General features: G+C 42.2%; 1 protein-coding gene and 1 long non-coding RNA gene across 10 annotated transcripts in view; both read left to right on the top strand.

Annotated features, from left to right (window-relative positions):
• The first annotated feature begins 3670 nt into the window (after window positions 1-3670).
• Window positions 3671-7145, top strand: LOC123328489. The gene is made up of 2 exons (XR_006543346.2): window positions 3671-4470; window positions 5902-7145. It is a non-coding gene; the product is annotated as an uncharacterized LOC123328489 (long non-coding RNA).
• A 3122-nt stretch (window positions 7146-10267) lies between these two features.
• Window positions 10268-25487, top strand: part of NOSTRIN (nitric oxide synthase trafficking) — a 64859-nt gene continuing 49639 nt past the window's right edge. For 2 of the 9 annotated variants that reach the window (XM_045163984.1, XM_045163979.1), the window contains exons 1-2: window positions 10568-10918; window positions 21662-21747. In XM_045163984.1, the coding sequence (XP_045019919.1) occupies window positions 10892-10918; window positions 21662-21747 (113 nt within the window). In that variant the 5' untranslated portion in view covers window positions 10568-10891. Of the gene's footprint in view, window positions 10329-10563; window positions 10919-20127; window positions 20241-21661; window positions 21748-25487 lie in introns of those variants that run through there. The other 7 variants (XM_045163983.1, XM_045163980.1, XM_045163977.1 and 4 more) reach the window with 6 other exon arrangements.

Here is a 25487-nt window from a genome sequence, read left to right as displayed (position 1 = left end):
TTTGTACAGTTCTTCTGTGTATTCTTGCCATCTCTTCTTAATATCTTCTGCTTCTGTTAGGTCCATACCATTTCTGTCTTTTATCGAGCTCATCTTTGCATGAAATGTTCCCTTGGTATCTCTGATTTTCTTGAAGAGATCCCTAGTCTTTCCCATTCTGTTGTTTTCCTCTATTTCTTTGCATTGATTGCTGAAGAAGGCTTTCTTATCTCTTCTTGCTATTCTTTGGAACTCTGCATTCAGATGTTTATATCTTTCCTTTTCTCCCTTGCTTTTTGCTTCTCTTCTTTTCACAGCTATTTGTAAGGCCTCCCCAGACAGCCATTTTGCTTTTTTGCATTTCTTTTCCATGGGGATGGTCTTGATCCCTGTCTCCTGTAGTGTCACAAACCTCATTCCATAGTTCATCAGGCACTCTATCTATCAGATCTAGGCCCTTAAATCTATTTCTCACTTCCATTGTATAATCATAAGGGATTTGATTTAGGTCATATCTGAATGGTCTAGTGGTTTTCCCTACTTTCTTCAATTTCAGTCTGAATTTGGCAATAAGGAGTTCATGGTCTGAGCCACAGTCAGCTCCTGGTCTTGTTTTTGCTGACTGTATAGAGCTTCTCCATCTTTGGCTGCAAAGAATATAATCAATGTGATTTTGGTGTTGACCATCTGGTGATGTCCATGTATAGAGTCTTCTCTTGTGTTGTTGGAAGAGGGTGTTTGTTATGACCAGTGCATTTTCTTGGCAAAACTCTATTAGTCTTTGCCCTGCTTCATTTCATATTCCAAGGCCAAATTTGCCTGTTACTCCAGGTGTTTCTTGACTTCCTACTTTTGCATTCCAGTCCCCTATAATGAAAAGGACATCTTTTTTGGGTGTTAGTTCTAAAAGGTCTTGTAGGTCTTCATAGAACCGTTCAACTTCAGCTTCTTCAGCGTTACTGGTTGGGGCATAGACTTAGATTACTGTGATATTGAATGGTTTGCCTTGGAAACGAACAGAGATCATTCTGTCGTTTTTGAGATCACATCCAAGTACTGCATTTTGGACTCTTTGGAGTTTATTCATCTTCATATCCCTCACCATGCTACCCTGGTGGCTCAAGTGGTAAAGAATCTGCCTGCAATGCTGAAGACTTGGGTTCGATCCCTCGGTTGGGAAGATCCCCTGGAGAAGGGAATGATTACCCACGCGACTAAGCATAGCACACAGCACAGCATCTTATACAACTGCTAACTCACTGATACCTATTCGTTCTTTCAGTCTTTCAGAGAGGTCTTATGTAGTGTTGTGTTAGTTGCTCACTCCTGCCTGACTCTTTGCAACCCCATGAACTATAGAGCTCCAGGCTCCTGTGTCCACAGAATTCTCCAGGCAAGAATACTGGAGTGGGTTGCCAGGCCTTCCTCCAAGGGATCTTCCCAACCCAGGGATGGAACCCAGGTCTCCTGCATTGCAGGCAAATTCTTTACCAGCTGAGCTACCAGGGGAAGACCCACATAACATGCTTCCAAGAAGGAGAAATGACAGAAACAGTGATTTTTCAGGAGGACCATTTCTGAATGTTGTGAAAGAAGATAAATAAGGGGTTAAATAGTTTAAGAAGACAACAGGGGGAGATTTTAAATAAATATACAGAGGACTGGTTGACAATCTAAGTTCTGAGTAAACCGGTTTATGCACTGCATGCCCTCAGTCCCAGGGATATGCAATGGCTTTAACAAATTAGTTTATTCTTCTGAATAGGTAATACAAGCACATCATATAAAATTCTAAATGTGAAAAGAGAAGTAGTAAAGCCCTTCCTCCTCTCCATGCCCATCCCCCAGCTCCTCAGTTCTTGCTGCCAAAGGAACCGAGGTAAACAACTCTTTGGAGTGCTTATGTTTTCTGAGATTCTATCTCCATAACCTGGCAGTGATTTATAGGAAATAACTATAATCGATGATTTATAATGGAGTATAACCAAGATGAAAAAGGCAAATAAATCCTGGTTGGCACATTATTTACATAAACAAAAATGCCAAACTGTGATCTGCAGACAAAATCAAGCCTCTGCTTGACATTCCAGAGTGCATTTTAATTGAAATCTGTAAGACTGGTCCTAGATGAGCTTAGGAAAATGTAAGTAATTCCCATGAATATTAACACAGGTGAGCCAGTGAAGATACAATGTAATTTAGACTAATCTGCATTTGTCAAATATCCTTCTTGTGCTTTTGGGGGGAAGCTGGGCCATGGGGCATGACTGTAGGATGACTCGATTGTTAATTAGCTGTCCATTAAGTTTTCATTTCCTAGGGCTTATTGGAGAAAAGCAAGTTTATCCTAATTTGCTTTATGCAAATTTATCTATTTGATTTCATCTTTATTCCATTAACACCTGGAGATTTTAAATTAATACATATGAAACTTGGACACGCACAGTGAAAATTCAGCCCTAGCACAATGAATACAGGCCTGCTTTGTATTTAGAAAGTAAGTTAATTGTGATCATTTGGACTTAAATTTAAAAATTAGGAAATTTTTATGAAGTGGAAAGTGGTAAACACACACACACACACACACTCACACACACCTTTTGTGCTATTTTTTAAACCACCAGATAATCCATACAAACTAAAAGTTTAGTTTTACTTTAGATGCTACAACTTAGGCTGACTATTAACAGTAACAATATCCTTGTGTTCCCCCTCACACATACCCTTCCTCCACTCCTGCCCTAGTTTAAAACACTCATTAGCGCTTCTGAATTAGGTAGATTTTGTTTGTTTTCTTATCCTGAGGCTTTGGGCAGAGGTACTTTTTTTTTTTTAATGTATGCACTAAGGCAAGGCTTCAGAAACATTTCTTCCAGCTCTGGGGAGACATGGAAATTAAGGAAACTAATCACTGCAGCAAACCACCAGAGACTAAAAATAAAAAGTCGTTTAGTCAGAATGAGATTGCTTCTATAGTTCCTTCTGAGGGCGATTGGTGGAGGTGATGTCATATATCGTAAACACTGTCCGTGGCTCTAATATGCTTGGAACGACTGCAGAGAGGATACTGGTCCTCTGTCGGCTCTAACAGGCCCAGGAGCACTCGGCTTAGTCCAGGACTCAGAATCGGGCTGTGTCAAGGCACGGTGAAGAGGTGATCAACTGCTGGCCAGCCTCTCTGCCTGACCCTCGAACACCTGGAACCCTACAACCTGACCAAGCGCTGCTGCTCACTCAGTCATCAAAAATGGTTCAACAGCCCCCAGCCCAGATGCTGTCCCTTCACATCCTTCTTGCTGTGCATATGGTAAAAATTCCTTCAGATGTTCCTGGCAAACTTTGCAGAACTTGGCTCATTTTAGACTCCAGTTTTTAAAAATCTATTCTTAGCGTTAGGCCACCTTTTGATTAAATCCTTGGTTCCAAGCCTTCTTATCTCATATGTTTATATATTTTTAACCAACAAATCTCCAAGAAAGTTCTCTAAGTGGCCCCTTGGGATTCTTCTGATTCCTTCTCAGTTTCCTGCTTGTCAAGGCCATTTTTAATCAGAGCAGCAGAGACTCCCAAGGGCATTTGGACTGTTTCCCATTTTAGAGTTCCTGCCCAGAGGTCATACTTATCTTGACTCTCAGTGTTTTGAACTCTGCTTCCTGAGAATTAAGGATACAGGCCTACTCAAAAGCAACATTCTCATCTTATAGATGAAGAGGAACTAGCTAATGGGGCCACTTTCTCAGAATTGAATTCAATTAAATGAAAATATTTATGTATTGAACACTTCCTTGCTCCACATACTTTATATAAAGAGCTCACTGAGTAGTGTGGGAGGCAGACCATTAAACTAATAATCTCCACACAATAGGATAGATGAATTAAAAGAAGGGCAAGCTTTGGATAACAGCAGTACAAAGGCAAGAGTGAACTGTGTCTGGGGAAAATATCACCAGCTGGACTTTGTAGATAAATGAAAGCCCACTAAGGCAACTTAAAGGTAGAAGGAATTCTAGGCAGAAGGAAGCAGCATTATACAAAGTCATGAAGATATGGACTAACAAGGCCTGCTGTCTCCATTTCACTTACTGGTTCTAACTTTTTTTAAAAGGTTAAAATTAAAGTTAGCCTAATTGTTATCCTTTTTAAAAAGTGTTATTTGTCTTGTTTGTTTTCAAAGCAGTATATGTTTGTTTTAAATGTTAAAATTACATAGAAATGTAGGCCCCTGAAAGGAAGAGTCCTCCACAGTTCTGTCCTTCAGAGCTATAGTGTTATCTGCCTGGTGTATATGTGTCTGGATCTTTTTTTCTTACATAGGTAACCAACTAGACTCACTTCTCTTGCAACTTGTTGTGTATTTTATAGTCTGTCCTCATTGTTTGGCTCTTTCACTCCAATATCCGGGTTGAGTAACAAGGCAGCATAGTAAGGAAACACAGAAGCACTGGAGTTAGATGAATTCCAGCTGTCCAACTCCTACCTGTGTGGCCTTAGGTAAGTCACCTAACCATCCCGTGCCTCAGTTTCCCTATGTGTATTATAAGGATCAAAATAATACGGATCTATCTCAAGTGATTGCTATGATGATTTTAAAAGTTAATGTTTATACAGCACTTAGTATAGCTTTACAAATATTAAATATTGACACATGGTAAGTCCTCTAAATGTGAGCCCATGTTACCTTAAGGTATTTAACCAAGTCCCTATTGATCCATGCTTGTGCCATTTCCAATTCTTCACATGCTTTGGCTACTAAAGAAATGTCAAGGCAAGTTTTGAATTGCTCTTAACCTCTATTACACGCTTCCCAGGTGGGGCTGAAAGAGGAAACAGACAGAACAGACTCCATCGTGAAAGCAGGACTCCATCTTGGGCCGGACTGTGGACTTTGAGCTATATGCCCAGTAGCTATGGAAATGACATAGCAACTGGAAAACCAGACCCCCCGGATGGAAGAGCCCCAGGGCTCGTACCTAGACTCTCTGTTGCCTAAAAGAATACCCTAATTATCTGTGCAACCAAATAGAATCATAAATTCTATTATGCTTATTGCGGTATGACCACAGACCTATTGATAATTGTCCACTGTTAAGAGTCAGACACGACTAAGCGACTTCCCTTTCATTTTTCACTTTCATGCATTGGAGAAGGAAATGGCAACCCACTCCAGTGTTCTTGCCTGGAGAATCCCAGGGACGGGGGAGCCTGGTGGGCTGCCGTCTATGGGATGGCACAGAGTCGGACACGACTGAAGCAACTTAGCAGCAGCAGCAACTACCTAGGCTTAAGGCATACGAATCACGGGTTAACTTTGATTGTATCTTTCTTTTCCTTTGTTCAGACTAGGAAATTTGGGGAGGTGGGTTTGTGCATGTACACTTAGAGTATATAAGGTTTTCGCAAAAACTTGCTGGGATCCTTGGCTAAGAGGAGACTCGGCCTTGGGCCTGCCGGTGTAATAAACTGCACTCCACTATCTGCATTGTCCTCCTGAGTGAGTTTGTTTCCCGGAATGCTTGGCCACAACAATGCTAGTGGTGAAGAACCTGCTGCCAATGCAGGAGACGTAAGAGACACAGGTTTAATCCCTGGGTCAGGAAGATACCCTGGAGTGGGGTCTGGCAACCCACTCCAGTATTCTTGCCTGGAGACTCTTATGGACTGGACAGAAGAGCCTGGAGGGCTACAGTACGGGAGGTCACAAAGAGGCGGACACGACTGAAGCAACTTAGCATGCACGCACCTCTATTACTCTTGGGCTCCTTCTTACTGACTTAAGACACCCAACATCTGCTTATAGACACTTAACAAATGTGTCCTCATGTTGTTGGAGGCAAGCCTGCCTTGGAGACAGCACCAAATGGGGTGGGTGGAGTGCAGTGGAGTGGCTTCCAGATCAATCCACTGCAGATTTTCTTTCTGCAGAGAGGTCATGCCGGGAAGGCGACTGCTGAACACAGACTGGGAAAGAAAGCAGGAAGACGAGGATCTGAATGATCGGACAGTAGGTCAGCTGAAGGCCTGTACTGGAAAGAAGCCAGAGAATGAGTGCAAGCCAAGAACAGATGACCAGAGACAAGCCTGAAGAGAACAAATTTTAAAAGATGTCTTGGGCATCTTTGTTTAGAAAAAAATATATAGAATACCTTCTTTGAGATGCTTCACTATATAGAATTCTCATCAACCTATAGATACAAGCAAGGTGATGTTAATACCAATTCCAAAACTATAAGGCTCTTCACCTTCTTGCTCATACAGGAACTCAACTTCCTCTTCCCAGTCTCGCTGGGCCATTTCTGGGAGTCAGGGGTTGTTGATTCTCATCTGCTCAAGGACAAACTTATTCAAGTTGGTCTCCTCTGGCCTCCTTGCCAAGGTGCCTCGCCAGCCACAGCCTCTGGGGCTGCAGCCACCTTGGAGAACCTGCTCTGCTACTTCCCCACCACCCCCTCCACCCTCTGCAGGGGAGGGGTGTGTATGTATAGGATGGGGTGTGGGGTCAGAAAGGAGAACCACCCTGTTTCCAAATCAATATCTAAAGTCTGTCATGAACTCAACTCCCCGTATTTCTCTTCCTGACCTCAACCTCTGCTGAAGTTCCAAACAGGTCCCCTGAGGTTGAATTGAAGAAAAGGAAAGGTTGACATATTTCAGTCCTCCCTTTCAGTATCCTATCAACTTTTATCTCTCTGGTCACTGAAGAACAAATATTGACTATGTAGTGTATTGAATGTAAAATGCAGCTCTTTGCCCGTTTCTGTGTCTGTGCCCTTTGTAGTGAGACACTCGGCTCCTCCCACTAAGGACTGGAATCTTCCCTACCTCCTTGAATTGGGGCTGGCCTGTGACTGGCCTTGGTCAGCTGAACGGAGCCAAAGTGATGGTGTGTCCATTCCAAGCCTGCACCTTGAGAGGCCTGAGCACTTCCACTCACTCTTGGCTCCTCAACATACCCTAGAACAGTCTGGCTTAGGCTTCAGGTTGAGAAAAACTCACCTCGGCTCCCAGCCAGTCACCCGCCCAGCAGAGCCCAGAAGAACTGCCCTGCCAAGATCAACAGATGTTTGGAGATGACCTGCTTTTGCATGAGTGGGCCCAAGGAGAACCAAAGAACCACTCAACTAAACCACACATTTGTGGACTAAATAAAGTCATTTGAAACCACTGGATCTTCCGTTTATTGTTGTCATTCAGTTGCTCAGTCGTGTCCAACTCTTTGTGACCCCATGGACTGCAGCACGCCAGGCTTCCCTGCCCTTCACCATCTCCTGGAGCTTGTTCAAAGTCATGTCCATTGAGTCAGTGATGCCATCCAACCATCTCATCATCCTCTGTTGTCCCTTTCTCTTCCTGCCTTCAATCTTTCCCAGCATCAGGGTCTTTTTCAATGAGTTGGCTTTCAAATCAGGTGGTCAAATTATTGGAGTTTCAGCTTCAGCATCAGCCCTTCCAATGAATATTCAGGGCTGATTTCCTTTAGGATTGACTGGTTTGATCTCCTTGCTGTCCAAGGGACTCTCAAGAGTCTTCTCCAACACCACAGTTCAAAAACATCAGTTCTTCAGTGTTCAGCCTTCTTTATGGTTCAACTCACACATCCATACATGACTACTGGAAAAAACATAACTTCGACTATATGGACATTTGTTGGCAGAGTAATGTCTCTGCTTTTCAATATGCTGTCTAGGTTTGTCTTAGCTTTTCTTTCAAGGAATAAGCATCTTTTAATTTCATGGCTGCAGTCACCATCTATAATGATTTTGGAGCCCAAGAAAATAAAGTTTGTCACTTTTTCCATTGTTTCCCCATCTATTTTCCATGAAGTGATAGGACCGGATGCCATGATCTTAGTTTTTTTTTTGGGAGGGGGGGTTCTTTTTTCTTTTTTATTAATATATTTATTTTAATTGGAGGCTAATTACTTTACAATATTGTGGTGGGTTTTGCCATACAGCGGCATGAATCAGCCACAGGTGTACATGTGTCCCACCATCCTGAACCCCCCTCCTACCTCCCTCACCACCCTATTCCTCTAGGTTGTACCAGAGCACCAGCTCTGGATGCCCTGCTTCATGCACATGAGCTTAGTTTTTACACAGCATTATTGTGACAAGGGGCTTCCCTGGTGGCTCAGAGGGTAAAGCACCTACCTGCAATGCAAGAGACCTAGGTTCAATCCCTGGGTCAGGAAGACCTTCTGGAGAAGGAAATGGCAATCCACTCCAACTGCCGGAAATTCCATGGACAGAGGAGCCTGGGAAATTCCGTGGACAGAGGAGCCTAGCAGACCCCAGTCCATTGGGTTGCAAAGAGTCGGACACGACTAAGAAACTAACACACACACATTGTGACAAGAGATAAATACAGCCCTCTTCTAACATCCCAAAATCAAAGTTTTGTTGCAGATTCAAACACCCTCTGAAAAGCTTAACAAATAGCCAACTCTAATTCTCCGAATTCAGTCAGGACACCCAGCTTCCTTTACAAGAGATAGCCTGTGGTAGGGAGACTATAGTAAGATGGAGATATTTTAATTTCCCCAGGAGGTCTAAGGGAAAACTAGTTAGCCTGCTGGAAGAGACACACATGAGAAGTATGGGTGTGGGAATGTCCTCCCAACCTCCCAGAGGGTCACAGAGACCACAGTAGCTTGGGGTGACAGTATTTCTTGTGGGGATTGGTAAGGGAGGCCAATCTCCCCTTGCTGAGCTGAGTTAGGCCTGAACTGAGACAAGTGCAGCAGGAACTGGGGGAAGACACTGAGCTGCCCCAGGCTCTGGATCCAAGGCTCAAGCCAAGTCGTTTACCCTCTCTGAGGGCAAGGGAGCCCTCCAGTGGGAATCTGAGCAACATGTTATTAACCTCAGTTTACCGTGTGTCTTAAGCCGCTTTCAGTATGGCGGGGAGCTTATCTAATTCTAGCCCTGGATAGCTAGGACTCCATGTTGTAATGTCCAGTGATAACCTTCCTTGGAAGAAGTTCAGGGTAGAACGTTGTTAAGTGTGTGAATGGAGGTCCCTAAGGACCCCTTCTCTCTACTCAGATTACAGCAGCAGGCCCCAGTCATTTTGGCACCAGAGACCAATTTCATGGAAGACAATTTTTCCACGAACCAGGGGTGGGAAGGAATGGTTCGGGGATGATTCAAATGTATTGTATTTATTGCACTGCATTTATCTCTTGTCACACTGTGTGGCACTCTATTTCTAATTTCATGCTGCCGCCGATCTGACAGGAGGTACTGGTCCACGTCCCAGAGGTTAGGGGCCACTGGGTTACAGAGACAGTCTTCTGCCCTCACTGGCTCTGCCTCTGCATGTGTTATTTCTGCGGTGCTGTGCTGTGCTTTGTTGGTCAGTCATGTCCAGTTCTTTGTGAACCCATGGACTGTATAGCCCATCAGGCTCCTCAGAAAAGTCCATGGGGATTCTCCAAGCAAGAATACTAGAGTGGGCTGCCATGCCCTCCTCCTGGGATCTTCCCTTCAATCCCCCTTCAATCTCTTCCCAACCCAGGGATCAAACCCAGGTCTCCCGCATTGCAGGCGGGTTTTTTTTACCATCTGAGCCACCAGGGAAGCCCAAGGATACTGTGCATAGCATTTGCATACCATGGGCAGATAAGTGGAGTCTGAGTCATGTGGGCAGCTCTGAAGTGTTCCACTGGGCTGTATGTGTGGAACTCCTTCCGGGCTGTGGACCTGCATTTACCCGTCCACCAGTCAGAGCAAAGCTACCCACAGACCAGCTGTTATAGGCCATTAGCTGGAAATCTCAGGATTGACCATAGGCCACAGGTGCAGAGAAAACAATTAAAAAAATAAATTGCTAATGGCTGATTTCTGGTTTGATTTATCCTCTTGAGTGATTAAAAAAAATCAGGGTGAGTATAGAAAAATCCTTCTTAACTTGATAGTTTAGCCTCTTGGTTCTTTTGGGGTAGTAGTGAGGGGGTTGAGTTAGGCACTTGAGTTGCTTACTACACGCCTGCTCCCTCATAAGCTTTTCTGGGCATTTTCCACTACAGTCATGGTTATATAGCATGCGTGGGTGCATGCTAAGTTGCTTCAGTCTTGTCCAACCCTTCACAACCCTATGGACTGTAGCCCGCCAGGCTTCTCTGTTCAGAGAATTCTTCAGGCAATACTGGAGTGGGTTGCCATGCCCTCCTCCAGGGGATCTTCCAACCCAGAGATTGAACCTGAGTCTCTTACATCTCCTGCATTGGCAGGCAGGCTCTTTACCACTAGCGCCACCTGGGAAGCCCTAGTTATATAGGGATGGTCTTAATTGTTTGATACCTTGGCCCTGGGTGGTTTGGGGCAGGGGGATATTGACTTGATGTGTGAGAGGTAGGTAAGGGAGGTGATTGCGGGTCTGGCTCCAGACTGGTTGTATTCCATATCAAAACCGTGCTTACAAGTTGGTTGTTTGCTGTCTGTCTCAAGGAATTAGCTAATCCTGGAAGGGGCAATCCTTCCACGTCAATCCCAAAGGCCCCAGTGTTTCAAAGCATCAGAAAACAGATAATAAAAAAACATAGTGAATACAGCAAGCTTAGAGAATCTCTCTACTACCAGCCCTGAGTGACTGAATCACCAGGAACACTTTATAATCTCTGGGCTGTCTTTCAAGGCCATGCAGTTCACGACTCAGTATTCTGACCCCTAACTATTTACAGAAATCATTCTCACCATCTCACTCCAGCGCTCTTGACCCGGAGCCATTCTTTGCTTTTTCAGAAAGCAAATGGGATTAAAGTCCAGGGCTGGGACTTCCTTCTTGGAGTGTTTGACAAGGACTGACGTACTCTAGGCCCTTTGAATCCCGGAAGTCCAGGACACACCCAGCTTTGGGTGCAGCATCCTGAATGCCGGAGTGTAGGTACAAGGACTGAAGCAAACAGCATTTCACCATGAGGGACCCACTGACAGACAGTTCGGTGAGTAGCTCTGTGTGGTTTGCGTGCCTGCGTGTGAAAGGCAGCTGAGGAGTAGATTTATATACTAATGGATTTGAACTTAAGAAATTTGAGACGCTCAGAAGCCAAACATGTTTGGATATTGGCACTGGAACAAAAGTCTGTGGTTGTTCTTTGGTTTAATTTAAAACAGAGCTCTTTCTAGCAAATGACAGGGCAGGTAATTGTCATATTTTATTTTCCTATTCTTGGAAAAACTTTGAGTGGGTATAACATTATATTTACACGCAGATGGTGGTTGTTCGGGAAACATACCAGTGGTGCCAATGTAGAATGTAGCAGGGACGCACAAACGTGCGGAATATCTGCAGCCAGTCTGGGGCTTTGGGAATTAAGTCGGGTGCAAAGGTTTTGCGTATTTTCCCCTTTCATTTAGAGTCCAGAACTGCAAGTCCCGAAGGAGGAAGTACAGGCTGCACTGTCCAGCCTGCAGTGGTCCTTGGACATGTTTACTGACTTGTTTGTTACAATCCTGAGAGCACTAAAAAAAACAGAAAGTTGGTCAAAAGTGCAGAGACATTGTGAGATCCTTAGCCACAAGAGCAGAGATGTAATTTAGGAAATGAGAAGCAATTAAAACAAAGGGTGGGGGGAGGAAACAAAGTTATCAAGCATTGTTGTTGTGTTGTCCCAAGAAATGATGCCAAAAGGCTAAAACTGGTGACATCAGAAGCAAGAGACTGCATTCATCCTTCAAGTATTTTATTTAAAAACAAAAAAAGGTGGAGAAGCAGATCAACAGGGGCTGTAATAAAACCCTAAAGAAAAAAATCAACAGAGAATTTTTGGTTTCATTTGTGTTTATTCAATGGATGTGGAATGTATAGGCTTAATGAAGATGAAACTGAAACTGTCATCCCACCAAATGAGTCAGGAATCAAACGGGCTAAATGAGATAAAGTCATAGCAGCTAGTAATAGTAATAATGAGAACATAGTAACAGGCTCTGCCTAGTTTTACTTTTTAAAATATAATAGTAATATGTGTATTACTATTGTATGTTACTATTGCTTTTACAAATAGTAATATGTGTATTACTATTTGTAAAAAAAATTACAACAATATGGTTGCATTCAGATTTTAAGAGTGAAACCTCTTCCCTTAAATTTCCTCCAGCAATCTTTTCTCTTTTTGGTAAGCACAGATCACTTTTCAAAGTGTTTTATCATTTATGTATTTGTTATTTGTTTATTTTTCACTCCTTGCATTTGCTCCCTTACTAAAATGTTAACTCCTCTCCTTTCTCCCCATTGATACTTTGGTGATGTTTTTGCACGGGGTGGGTGAATGGATGGGGGGATGCAATAAGTGGAAGCAAAAACTTGGCATCTATGATCACTAAAGAAGAAAGTCAAGAACGAGAGAAGAGTAAGATAGTGGAGAGGAAAGCCGGGACAAGTTAAAAAAAACGAAAAGCCTAACATTCCTTTCCAAGGCTGACTCTAGATCCAGAACTAGGAGAACTGTTTCTTTTGAGCAGCTCCCAAGACAATCCATCACCACGTCTCTATGTCAGCTTAATTCTCCCTCCCTGACAAGCACAGGTCCTTTTCCCTACACTGGACCATTGCCCCAAGGACTCTTGTCCTTGTCTCTAAACTTGAAGGTTGTCTCTCTAGGCCCAGTGCCACCAATCATAGTCTGGGAGTAAAGAGTGGGAGGATATTCCTTCAGGCAGGGTTTCTGACTCCTCTAAAGTCAAGGAATCTTTATATATTTGCAACTGTTTCATCTCCATCAAGCATTAGAGTTGATTTCCTGGTGCAGTCCTGGTTTGTGCTTGGGGAACAATGCTGTGTGAAGATGAGCCTGAAATTTAGGAACAGAATAAAACGACAGAGTGGACTGCAAAAGAATGCTTTGTGAAACAGGGAGTTTCATGAAGAAACCAAAATGAGTCCAGAGTTTTAACCACCTGTAAAATACCCCATTTCATGAGTCCCTGAGGTTGCACAGGGCACAATTAATTCATAAAGCCTTCCTGAGTCCCCTTTGCTGTTCATCTGAAACGATCACAACATTGTTAATCGGCTATACCCCAAAGCAAAATAAAAAGTTTAAAAAATAGTAAGAGGTTGGTTATATAAAATATTATACTATCTTGAACTTGGGGGAAGAGTAAGTGCTGATTAAGGCATTGTGTTGTACCAATATTCCTACATTAAAAAGAATTCATAAAGGTGTAGTTTAGCTACAGTTCTGAACTTGGTCTACCCCAGTAGATCCATATATGGAAATCAGTGGGTTGAGTGACCTTCAATGGGAAAAAACATGACCTCTTTATTTGTGTTAGTTCCTAACTGTAACTAAGAATTTCCCCCAATTTTGAATATAAGTAGCAAACCTTAATATAACAGCAGTGTCTGTGACCTTGTGACTAATGAAAATCACTTATATTTTTATATAACATTAGAGTTGGTTACAGATATCTAGAAATACCATTTATACACACTCAGTATGACTTAAAAATTTGAGTAATTCTTAAGACTTGTTATTTAGTATGTTAATTAAAGAGCACACAAAATATCCTGATTTTAAATTATGTTTTACAAAACATATATTAATATAGTTTTCTTTATAATCCTGTTATTTTGTTTTATGAGTTTGAAAATATTTTTATGAGTAAAATAGGTTTCACCAGTCTGCAAAAAAAATTTATAAACCTCTTCTTTTAGGTCATGCTCCAATGAACAAAATAGACTGATAGCTGGGCCATTCTACCTCACAGATCCGGGTTAGTGTCTATGCTCAAATTATCAGTCACTAGGGTAGCACACACGTTGCTTGAGTGCTGTGTAGAGCTTTTAACTAATCTTAAGACTGTCAGAACTTATTTGAAGGAGATTTTTTTTAAGTCCTGTTTTTGAAAAAGAGAAGAATTGGCTCTGGGACTTGATGCTTTAATGCCTGTGAGCTTAGCTTCTAAACCTAGAAATATGCCAAGGGAAATCATTTTCAAATCCATGTGTAAGGCAACAGACTGGATCAAATCATCTTCAAATGAAATAATCTAATCATTAAAAAAAAAATAGCACCTTCCTAAGAAACAATGCCAAAGAAATCAAGCACAAATAATAAGCTATAGCCAAGGTTTTGCTCTTACTCACCCCTTCACTACCCAGGAAGGGACTGTCAAAGCAGGCTTTCTTGAGTCCACATAGTCAGCCTCTTAGGGCCACACAGTCAGCTGTTGAAACAGTCCTGTGGGTTCAGATGGCCCACAGGATTCACATGCCCACAAATTCAGATGCCAACTTGAGCTTCCCAACTCAGTGGTTCAGCCTGGGCTGTAGGATGTTAACTCGCACGATGTGAACTGGCACTAATTCAGAGGATGACAGGGCAATGGTCCATGGCTCCTGCGGGATTCTGGGACACTATCGAGATAAGGAGGCAGCTTGAATCTGGTGTGGTTGTCCTTGGCCCACACCATCAATGAGACATATGATGTGCCATTTCACATTTTGTGGGCCTGTTTCCTCGTCTGTAAAGTAATAAGAGGAAAGGATGAAGTAGCTTATGTTCTTTAATGTTCTGTATTCCACAGTCTATGACAACCTGCCAGGGAGATTCCGAATATTACCCGGATGCCTAATAAATACAAGAAATCCCCTAGTTTAGAGGATATTACATCACATGAAATCAGTAGCACAGTGCCTGGCATATGAAAGGCATTGAACAAAAGCTTATTTAATTAAATTTAAGTAGAATATCAGGTTTGTTTAACACTATGTAGATCATCATTACCCCTCCCCCACCAAAAATAAGCCCCCAAACTTTTCATACTGGCACTTAGAATAAAGTGAATTTTTCTAGACTAGCTGAATTTTACCTTCTTAATCATTCAAAACATGGAAAGTTAGAAAGAACAGCTAGGCCAAGGTGGATATAGAGCATTTTCATTTTCATTTTTCATCTTTCATTTCATGTTCCATTTGCCTAGATTACTAAGTTTTTTTGTAAAGATATTATTTATCCAACAGAATTTGCTTACAAGTGCTGGGCAGAAACACTTTCTTACCGGCAGAATAGGAAATGTCTGTGTACATCAGCTGTCTACCTAAAGGGATTTTTAGGGTCTCAGAAAGATCCCACTTATTTCTCCACCAGTCTGCAATCTCTTTATCAGGAAAAAATCTTTTTTTCCCAGTAATTAATGACCCCAGGGAAAAGCAGCCTGTTCATACAGTAAATTCATAGGGAGATATAAGATCAACAGTAGGGTCTTTCTTGGAATGAATATTTGGTTAAGGGGTGGGATATTCAAAAGCTCAGTAGGTGGAAAAAGAACATGAAAAAATTGATCTTCCACATTACTCTGAGCAGAGCAAACTCTTCTGTGCCCGTTGATGACGTTGAGGAGCCATCTGCGCTGCTCATAATGCTCAAAGGTAACGCCACTCTGAGTTCACTCAGTGTGGTTATCTGCATGTGTGCGTGCTATGTTGCTTCCTTCTTGTCCGACTCTTTGGACCCTGTGGACTGTAGCCCGCCAGGCTCCTCTGTCCATGGGATTCTCCAGGCAAGAATACTGGAGTGGGTTGCCATGCCCTCCTTCAGGGGAATCTCCCCCACTCAGGGATCGAACTCAGGTCTCCCTCATGGCAGGTGAATTCTTTACCAGCTGAGCTACCAGGGAAGCATGATTATACTATCTGTTTATAAAATATATTTATTTCTGATGGATTTTCCAATTGATTTGCTCCCCTAACATTTCTAATCACAGTTCTGTCCCTAACTAATGAAGCTATCTTTTGCTGTTTGGGCCTTAACTATAAAATAAGAGGATTGGACTTTAGTAGTTTCCAAACTGTGGTCCATGGAATCCCTTCAGAGACCCCTCTGCTGGGTGAGACAGGGTGGGGAGGAGAGATGGGAGAGGAGAGGGAAAGCCAAAGCCAAGGTCAAGAGATTTCATCCTCCCAAAGCAGAGAAGGTCTCAAGATTTTCTGCTTACATACGCACCCCACCCCCTACACACACACACACACACACACACACACACACACACACATACACACACACACTTGCTGGATGAGATTGTCTCTGGGGTCTGCTTTGATGTTTACACAAGTCTGCTTTCCACAGCTTTTATCTTCAAGTCTGAATAGATAGTACAAGATGAAAAGTACAGAATCAATGAATCTAAAGAAGTGGTTATGCTGAAATAATGAAGGTATTCTTAGCAACTTTTTTATTTATTGATGTCACCTTTATCTCAGTCTGTTTATCTCAGTTTGTAGGGGAGTGTCCAGTACATTGTATGTAGAGTTAAAGATTCTCCCCATTGCTGTAATAAGCAGAACATCCCATTTTTATTTGATCATTGAGTTAACAACAATGTAATGTATTGAATAATTTCCTAACTTGCGTGTATCTGCACACTGGTTTGGGGGAGGGGTTACAGGTAGGGTATAGCTGAGGGGCTGAGCTCAGTGGCCAGTTGCCTCTGCCTTGAACAACTTTGTCCATTTATCACATGGTTCTAGCACAGATATCATTTTCTACAGATACCATGATGTGAAAAAAGGAAGTACTAGTCTAGTACTAATGACAGGAAATCTTCCAAAATCTAAAACCGGGACTCCCAGGGGCAGTTGAAGCCATAAGATATGATTGATTTGAGCAGACTCTTATTTAAAATAGATAACTATGAATACCTTTGAGAAAGATAGGCGGTCTCCAGACTTCCATAGCTCACCCACTCTACACTAAAAGCAGTTGAGTTTTGAATCACTGGTTTATAAACTTTCAGGGCTGTCTGACTTCCTAGAACTAGTCTTCTGGAGATAGTATTTTTAAAAATTTATTTATTTATTTTAATTGGAGAATAATTACTTTACAATATTGTGATGGTTTTTGCCATACATCAACATGAATCGGTCACAGGTATACATGTGTCCCCCCCATCCTAACCGCCCCCCCCCTTCCTGCCCACCCTATCTCTCTGGGTTGTCCCTGAGCACAGGCTTTTGTGTGCCCTGTTTCATGAATCAAACTTGCACTGATCATCTATTTTGCATATGGCAATGTACATGTTTCAATGCTGTTCTCTGGAGATGGTATTTTTTAAATGTGTCTTGGAGAGTTTTGATGCCTTGACAAGTTCAGGAAATGCAGTAGCCCCACGACAGGGAAAAATTCTCAACCGGTTCTGCTCATTCCCACTTCCGTTAGGGACAAGGTTTCTCCTACTGGCCCCATCCTCACACATGGTGTCTGAGGCACCCGATTCTTTCCCCAGGACTTTGGTTGCAAATCGTCTCTTCCGGTGATGGTGGGCTGCGGCGGTCTGTGCCCTCAGACAGCTCATCACAGAGACCCTTCCCTCCACTCCTGGTTTTCCAGGTGGGAGTTTCTTCTCCTCCTCACTTCTGCTCTGAAGGCTCCAAATCCTTCCATCTGGCTCTCTGCTTTGTCTCCGCCTTGTTATTGTTCAGTCACTGAGCCATGTCCGACTCTGCGACTCGCTGGGTTGCAGCACACCAGGCATCCCTGTTCTCCACTATCTCCTGGAGTTTGCTCAAATTCATGTCCATTGAGTCAGTGACGCTAACCATCTCATCTTCTGCCACTCGCTTCTCCTCTTGCCTTCAATCTTTCCCAGCATTAGGGTCTTGACTCAGCTCTTTGCATCAGATGGCCGAAGTATTGGACCTTATAGTGTTTAAGAGCAGAAAAACTCACTTTACAAGCAAGCATCCAAATCTTTCTCCCCTGCACATGGCCCCCTGATGTTTTTGTTGAGTCTTTATTTCTGCTTTGGTGTAAGCTAGAGAGAGAAACAGGATGCTATTTCAAAAGACACTGCTTAATACTGTGTAATACTGTGAGATATTTCTAAATAAACAAGAATGCTACAGGACCTATAAAGAAAATCATAAAATTTTATTGAACATGAGATAAGATTTGAACTAATGAAAAGACTTACTGTGCCCTTGGATGGGAAGTCTAAATACCATAAAAAAGTTAATTTCCTCAAATTGAGATATATAGATGTAATGCAATTCCAATTAAGATCTCAGTGGGGATTTTTAAAAATTGTAATTAGATAAATGTTCATAAGGAAGAATAATTGCACAAGAATAGTCAAAGAAATTATGAAAGGGAAAGAAAATGTTGCTTAAAAAGAGCAGAAACAGAGAGTTCTCTGGTGGCCTAGTAGTTAGGATTCCAGGCTTTCATTGTGTAGCCTGGGTTCAAGCTCTGGTCAGGGAACTGAGATCCCACAAGCAGCTTGGCTTGGTCAAAAAAAAAGAAAGAAAGAAAATATCACAATATTGCAATGTTGAAAAAACAGCAGAAATGTGTTGTTATCTCTGTAACTTAGGTAGCAAGAATATAAAGGGATATCATAATTAGTGTATGTATCATTATTATTTCTGAAACATAATAATGTTTCATAATTTAAAACAAAAGTCTGGTGCTCTGTGATGACCTGGAGGGTGGGATTGAGGGAGGCCAGGGAGGGAGGAGATGTATGTATAATTATGGCTAGTTCACACTGTTGTACTCTTGCCTGGAAAATCCCATGGATGGAGGAGCCTGGTAGGCTGCAGTCCATGGGGTCTCTAAGAGTCTGGCGTGACTGAGTGACTTCACTTTCACTTTTCACTTTCATGCATTGGAGAAGGAAATGGCAACCCACTCCAGTGTTCTTGCCTGGAGAATCCTAGGGACAGAGGAGCCTGGTGGGCTGTCGTCTCTGGGGTCGCACAGAGTTGGACACGACTGAAGTGACTTAGCACATTGTTGTATGGCAGAAACCAACACAACATTGTAAAAATAAACAAACAATAAATAAATCACTTGTAGATGTTAAAAAAAAAAAACAGACTCCGATTTAGAATGATGTTTAGCTGTATATTTTAGAAATGCAAAATAAGAGTGGCTTTGAAAAAGGAAGTCTATTGTTATAGTCCTCGCATACATAAAATATGTCCCTAGGTAGAGAGTTAGGGCTCAGGTAGAGGCCCTCAGGATGCAGGCTCTCTCTCTTTCTGACCTCAAGTCTTAGCATGTGGCATCCACCCTCAAGATAACCTTATGGTACAGCTGTCATTTTAATTCCCAGATTCAGGAAAGAGGAGGAAGGAATTTTCACTGAAGCCCAACATGAACTTTCACCCATCTCCCTTTGGGAAGCATTTAATTGCATGGCTACACCTAAGGGTGAGAGAGGCTGAGAAATGACTTTATTCCAAGGTCATGTGTCTGCTTAACATTTCTCTATTTTCTTTTCATGATACCTAGTTATGTTTTATTGATGTTATTCAGTGTTATGGGAAGGAAATAAAAGGCTTAAGGGAGAATTTAGTGAAAATATTTAGGTAACTAAGAAATAAAAAAGCTAAGCAATTTTAAAGTGCTTACCAAACTCTCCCACTGTACTTGTAAGGGGAAGAAGAGGCCTGAGAGTATCATGTCATTCACAGATAACAATTTACGTTTATGGAAATAAAAATGAGAAATCTTGGTTGCCACACTGTGATTTTACTCTCATGCCTCAGAGGAGAATCATTTCTTTTTTTCTTTGCAAACTTTAAACTTTATTTTGTATTGAGGTATAACCAATTGGCTTTACAGGTGGCTCAGTGTTAAAGAATCCACCTGCCAATGCAGGAGACACAGGAGATGTGGGTTCAATCCCTGGGTGAGGAAGAACCCCTGGAGAAGGGAATGGCTATACACTCCAGTCTTCTTGCCTGGAAAACCCCATGGACAGAGGAGCCTGGAGGGCTATAGTCCACAGGGTTGCAAAGAGCTGGACATAGCTGAGCATGTATAGTCTATTAATGTTGTTGTAATTTCAGGTGAACAGCAAGGGGACTCGGCCATACATATACATGCATCCAAAACCCAAAACCCGCTCCCATCCAGGCTGGCATACAACACTGAGTAGAGCTCCATGTGCTATACAATAGGTCCTTGTTGGTTATCCATTTTGAATACAGCAGTGACCTTCCCAAACTCCCTAACTAACCCCTCCCCCGAGCAACCATGAATTCATTTTCGAAGTCCATGAGTCTCTTTCTGTTTTGTAAGTAAGTTCATTTGAGAGAGTCATTTCTTCATAATGAAGGCTACACCCAAGTGTGTTTTGCTTGCTTGGAAGATAGTTTAAAATTTTGTGACTCGTTTGCTGCAATTAAAAAAAAAAAAATTTTCAGATCCCAATCCTCATTTCAGCTTTTTTGGACAAGAAAGCTAGTCTGTGGTCCAGAGTTGCTGTGGCAGCTGTCCCTCCAGCTCACCGTTCCCAGCCTGCTCCTCCCTTATCCAGGTGTCTGATGGTGCTGTAAACCCGTGATTTTGCCAACCTTGCTTTAGGAGTCAACAATGTCCTTCTAAAGACCTTTGCACTCTGACCCCAGTCCTTGTGTTCTGGGTGGTTTCAGTGAGGCTGTTTTCTCCTATTGTGCATCTACCAGGTCCTGTGGTGGCTTTCTGTGTTAAATTCAGAGGAAAGTTAAACTACTGCATAAAGATCAGAGGATGTGGTATCTATAAGACTGTGTCACTACATCCTAGGTGTTGGTTGGTCCCACCCCTGCAGGTAGGGGCCTGTTTCGGTCCTTTCTCCAGGCTTTTCTTCCTCTGTGCCCTCTGTCCTATTTGCCAGTCTACCAGCCCCTTACTCCAGGTGCTGGGTGACAGCGAGAAGTTGTCTTGCCCTGAAGATTCCTGTATGGAAACATGGTTGCCCCACAGGAGGTTCTCAGGAAGTCTGAGTTTCCTGCCCTTTCTCCTTCTCAGCAGGGTGACCAGCAGCGTGCCCACGCATCTGAGGTCAGGAAGGGGCTGGCTCATTGTATGAGCAAAGAGTCACTGCATGACACTCAGTCTACACAGAATTTGCATCCTCCTGGGTGCGATCTCGTTTTGAAAAATGACATGGGCCATCCCATCTCCCAGATGGAAACACTGAGATGATGTGTTTGAGACTTGATCACCTCTCTTGTTACTCTGTTGTCAGGAAAGCAGCAGAATCAACTGACACCCTCTCCCTCTGGGCAATTGTCATCTATGTCTAGCCTCAGCAATACAATGTTCAGAAGAATATTGTGGAGTTTTGAGCCACATGACAAAAATCTTTCGATTGGAATATTTTTGTCTACAATTAAATTCATATATAGATACACTGATAAAGGTTTATTTATAAATATATAAAGGTTTGGTTCAACCAAAATGTTCAACTCATTAGTATAACATTCTTATTATGAAACTTCAATGAGATATAGAGGGGACTAGGAGAAATTTTATTAACAAATTATTCACTTACGTTTTCTATCACAGTCAAGAAAGACTCACTTTAATGGTTCAGGGTTTGTCATGAGGTCCAGAAATATATTGGAATTTGTAGGGGTGACATAACATGAATCTGTAGTGTATTTCAGGATGTATTTTTAGCTTTCCTGGGACTAAAAAGAGTGACAGGAATCCAACTTCACCCACTGATGAAGAGTTTGCATTTGGCCTAGGAAGAAACAGATAGACCAGCTCTATTTTTGAAAAGTCCTCCAGAGTCTTTAACATCCAGACAGAAGAGACTGCCTCTTTATTTTTAAGAACTCATCAAAGTGTGCATTCTGTAGCTGCAGGATCATTTACGATGACAGCCCTCATCACAGCAGCATTCTGAATTTACAGGAGTTCAGTCTTTGGGAGTGCTCCTAACCCTTTTGTACATCTTTTCTGTTTCAGTATAATAAAGTATACAAGAACCTGAAGGAGTTTTCTCAAAATGGAGAAGATTTCTGCAAGCAGATCACATCCATTCTTCAGCAAAGGTACAAAATGCATGTTTGCAGGGAGCAGTTTTTCCTCTTTAGTTGCAGCCAGCGACATGACTGGAGGAGTGATTACAAGCTGTCCTACTTTCCAGAACGCAGTGTTATATTTTGGTACTTGAGAAATCGGTCTGAGGACTGATTCTTCGCTATTTCACATTTATCACTGGGGTACCATAAAAATCAGGAAACAACAGGAAGTAATTCTGCTTGGGAAAGCTCAGTCAAGTCCCTCTGATTATCACCCTCTCCTGGGGCCCACCATTGTGCCTGACCTATACTCCCATTACTGTGCTCTTCACACTGATGGCAATTATTCGTCTGCTTTTCTGTCTCCCTGGCAAGGGCAGCAGCTGTGTGTTACTCATCTTTGTATGCTGAGCTCTCAGAGTCTGGCCTTTTGACTTCTTCAGTAAGTGTCTGTTGAGTGAGGACGTGGATGAATAGAGTCACCATTTTCAGTATCATCTTCTCTTAATACTACACTTGATCATGTGTAAAGCTCTTTATTATGCTGAAATGAACACACTTAACTCAGGCAAGAAATTACAAAAATTTCTGCTTAAAATTAGAGTCCCCGAGGACTGAATTGGGCCTACAGTGTGCTTAGGCCATTTCTCTACGTGTCAACAGTTCTGTAATAAACAATTCCAAAGAGACCTTCAAAAGAGATTGGTTATTCTTTCAAGGGAATCCATTTCAAGTTTAAAATACTGTACGTGTGCCATAAGAGCAAAGATGCCTGAGTTAATTGCATCCTGTGTTAGTAAGTCAAGAGCAAGGGAGAACATTCACTGGTCCTGATAAAGAACATAGCTTTATCAGGACCAGTGAACGAGGCCAAGGAAAGATACAGGAGAGTTCAAACACGCTTTTATAAAGAAGTAACCAGGTTTGAAAAGACCCTGGGAAAGATTGAGGGCAGGAGAAGAAGGGGACAACAGAGGATGAGATGGTTGGATGGCATCACCAACTCAATGGACATGGATTTGGGTAGACTCAGGCAGTTGGTGATGGATAGGGAGGCCTGGCGTGCTGTGGTTCATGGGGTCGCAAAGAGTCGGACGCAACTGAGCGACTGAACTAAACTGAACTGAACCAGGTTTGTCAAATGGAGTCAAAAAGAAAACAAGTTTAAATAAGTTATTTCTCTCTTAATAGCCAAATTGCTTTAGTTCTATGAAAAGAAGAGAGAGGACCAATCTTGGAGGGAATTTTTTTTTCTATAAGAAAAATATTTTTGATCCATCTCAAAGGAAACTATGTAAAATAAGACCAGTTAACTATTATACAAGTTCAACCTATTACCTAAATTAGAAAACATCTCCCTCCTGCAGATCAAGAAGAATCTGTACACAGAGTAACCATACAAGTGACCTGGGTTACAGTAAGCTGAGCCTTGATTATTTGGTGTCTACAGGTTCAAAACTAGTGCCTGATAGAGAGCTATAAAGATAGAAGGTTGATGATGGATAATGCCTGGTAAACAAACTCAACAAATAACTGGATAAATTTAAGAGAACTATTTCTCCAAAATGGCTCTATTCTTTCTCTCTTGTCTATGTAACTCTGCATCTCTGCTTTGCCACAGACACACCTACTTTGCATACAGTCAAAACCTTTCTTTCTTACCTGTGTCTCTCTTGAAGTTGCTTCCTCAGGCTTCCATCTGCCCTAGAGCTATTCACATGCAAACTTTCCCACATGTTCCAGAATGGCAAATGGGCTCCAGCAAAGGAGAGACACTTGGGTAGTTAAGATATCTCCCTTCATGGTATTATCTCTTCATGGAGCAGAATATCAGAGAAAGCAATGGCAACCCACTCCAGTACTCTTGCCTGGAAAATCCCATGGACGGAGGAGCCTGGTAGGCTGCAGTCCATGGGGTCGCTAACAGTCAGACACGACTAAGCGACTTCACTTTCACGCATTGGAGAAGGAAATGGCAACCCACTCCAGTGTTCTTCCCTGGAGAATCCCAGGGACAGCGGAGCCTGGTGGGCTGCCGTCTATGGGGTCGCACAGAGTCGGACACGACTGAAGCGACTTAGCAGCAGCAGCAGCAGAGCAGAATATAGAATTTGAAAATCTAGCAAAATTATGTGCACATCTCTGGGGTAAAAATTGCATAGCATAAATACAAAGAGGGGATCTAATGGTTTACCTAGACCCAAAGAATTATGCTGGCTATTAGGTCATATATGCAATGAATGCTTTCCTGAACAATGGGCAAAACTAATCTTTCACAATTAAATCATTTCCCCTTAACCAAGATACCTTGTGTGAGTTGCTTTATATTTATTCCTGATAAATGTACATTTGGCATTGCCACCTCACACTTTAGCTTGAAGCTCTCCTTCCTTTTTTCAGCTCTTGGATCATGTAGTTAACCTAAAGGATGTCATCCATGCTAAAAGAGTAGGTGTTTCCAAAGAATTGTTTTCTAATGGACACAAAGTCCCTACTAATCTATGAATATGTGGTATATTGTATTTTTTCCCCCAACAAATTGCCTGCATGTCAGCTGGCAAAGACAGATGCTACCTCCCTCCATGACTGGGTCATTTCTTTCCCACTGGGAGTGATTCTGAGGTTCCTATCTCTTCCAAAGAAGTGTTTGAGAACATAATTACCATATCAAAAGGAGGAGTGGTCACAACCAACATAGCTGGTATTACGCTTGCCTTCACTGTCCCCAGTCTGTAGTTAGTTACCAGTAGTTCATTCCCCAGACATACAAAAGATAAAAAGCTGTTTCCCACCAGTTATCCAGACATGAGCACTCGGCTTATTTTCCTCTTAAATGGAAAATAAGATGGGCTTATTACATATGAATCAGTGATACCTTTCCTTGGTATTAGGAAAATGCCTAGAAAGCCAATACTCTGGGAAAGAAGCTATCATATTACTTGGGCTTTCCTAATGACTAGACAGTAAAGAATCCACCTCCAATGCAGGAGACCGGGGTTCAGTCCCTGAGTGGGATAGATCCCCTGGAGAAAGGAATGGCAACCCACTTCAGTATTCTTAACTGGAGAATCCCATGAACACAGGAGCCTGGTGAGCTACAGTCCATGGAATTGCAAAGAGTTGGACATCACTGAGTGACTGAGAACATCATATTACTTAAGAGTATAGACAAGTAACAGGAAACCCCATTAACAAGTAAAAGGGTACCCTTAGAATACGTACAGCAGGCGGTTCTACCGAGACACAGAAAATCATGACATAGAAATTCATGAAGACAAATCCAGCAGCCAACATATGAAAGATTTAGTGAGAGGGCATATGGTGCTTACGAATACCTGCCACATAAAATGCATTCAGTAAATATTTGTAGATTGAATTAAAAAAACGAAAGCTAGTTTAAGGTTTATTTTCTTATTATTACACCTGTATTGTTAAACAGGGCCTTTACTATCCTTGGATATTAACAGTTGCAGACACCTTGCTTAAGAATCCATTGGAATGTGCTTCTGCTACCACATCTGTATTAGCTCCTGGCTACAAGGGACTGCATCCCAATCAAGCTTCAAGGCCAGATAATGTTCTATTTCCAAGCTCAGCTGCCTTCTTGCATTTGTTCTAATTGGTGGTGATAGAAAAGTGTGTTGGAATTGAAACACCATTTTGCCTGGAAATTCTGTAATTCATGGCTGTGCTTAGCTTCTTTTATCTAATTAGCTGCTTCAGTTTCCTTTTTTTGTAGTAGCAACTCAGATTTAGCCAGAAACACACAG

The sequence above is a fragment of the Bubalus bubalis genome, chromosome 2 (assembly GCF_019923935.1).
Source record: "Bubalus bubalis isolate 160015118507 breed Murrah chromosome 2, NDDB_SH_1, whole genome shotgun sequence".
Taxonomy (NCBI): Eukaryota; Metazoa; Chordata; class Mammalia; order Artiodactyla; family Bovidae; genus Bubalus; species Bubalus bubalis.
The sequence above is the reverse complement of the archived record's forward strand: the minus strand, read 5'-3'. Positions and strand labels throughout refer to the sequence as shown.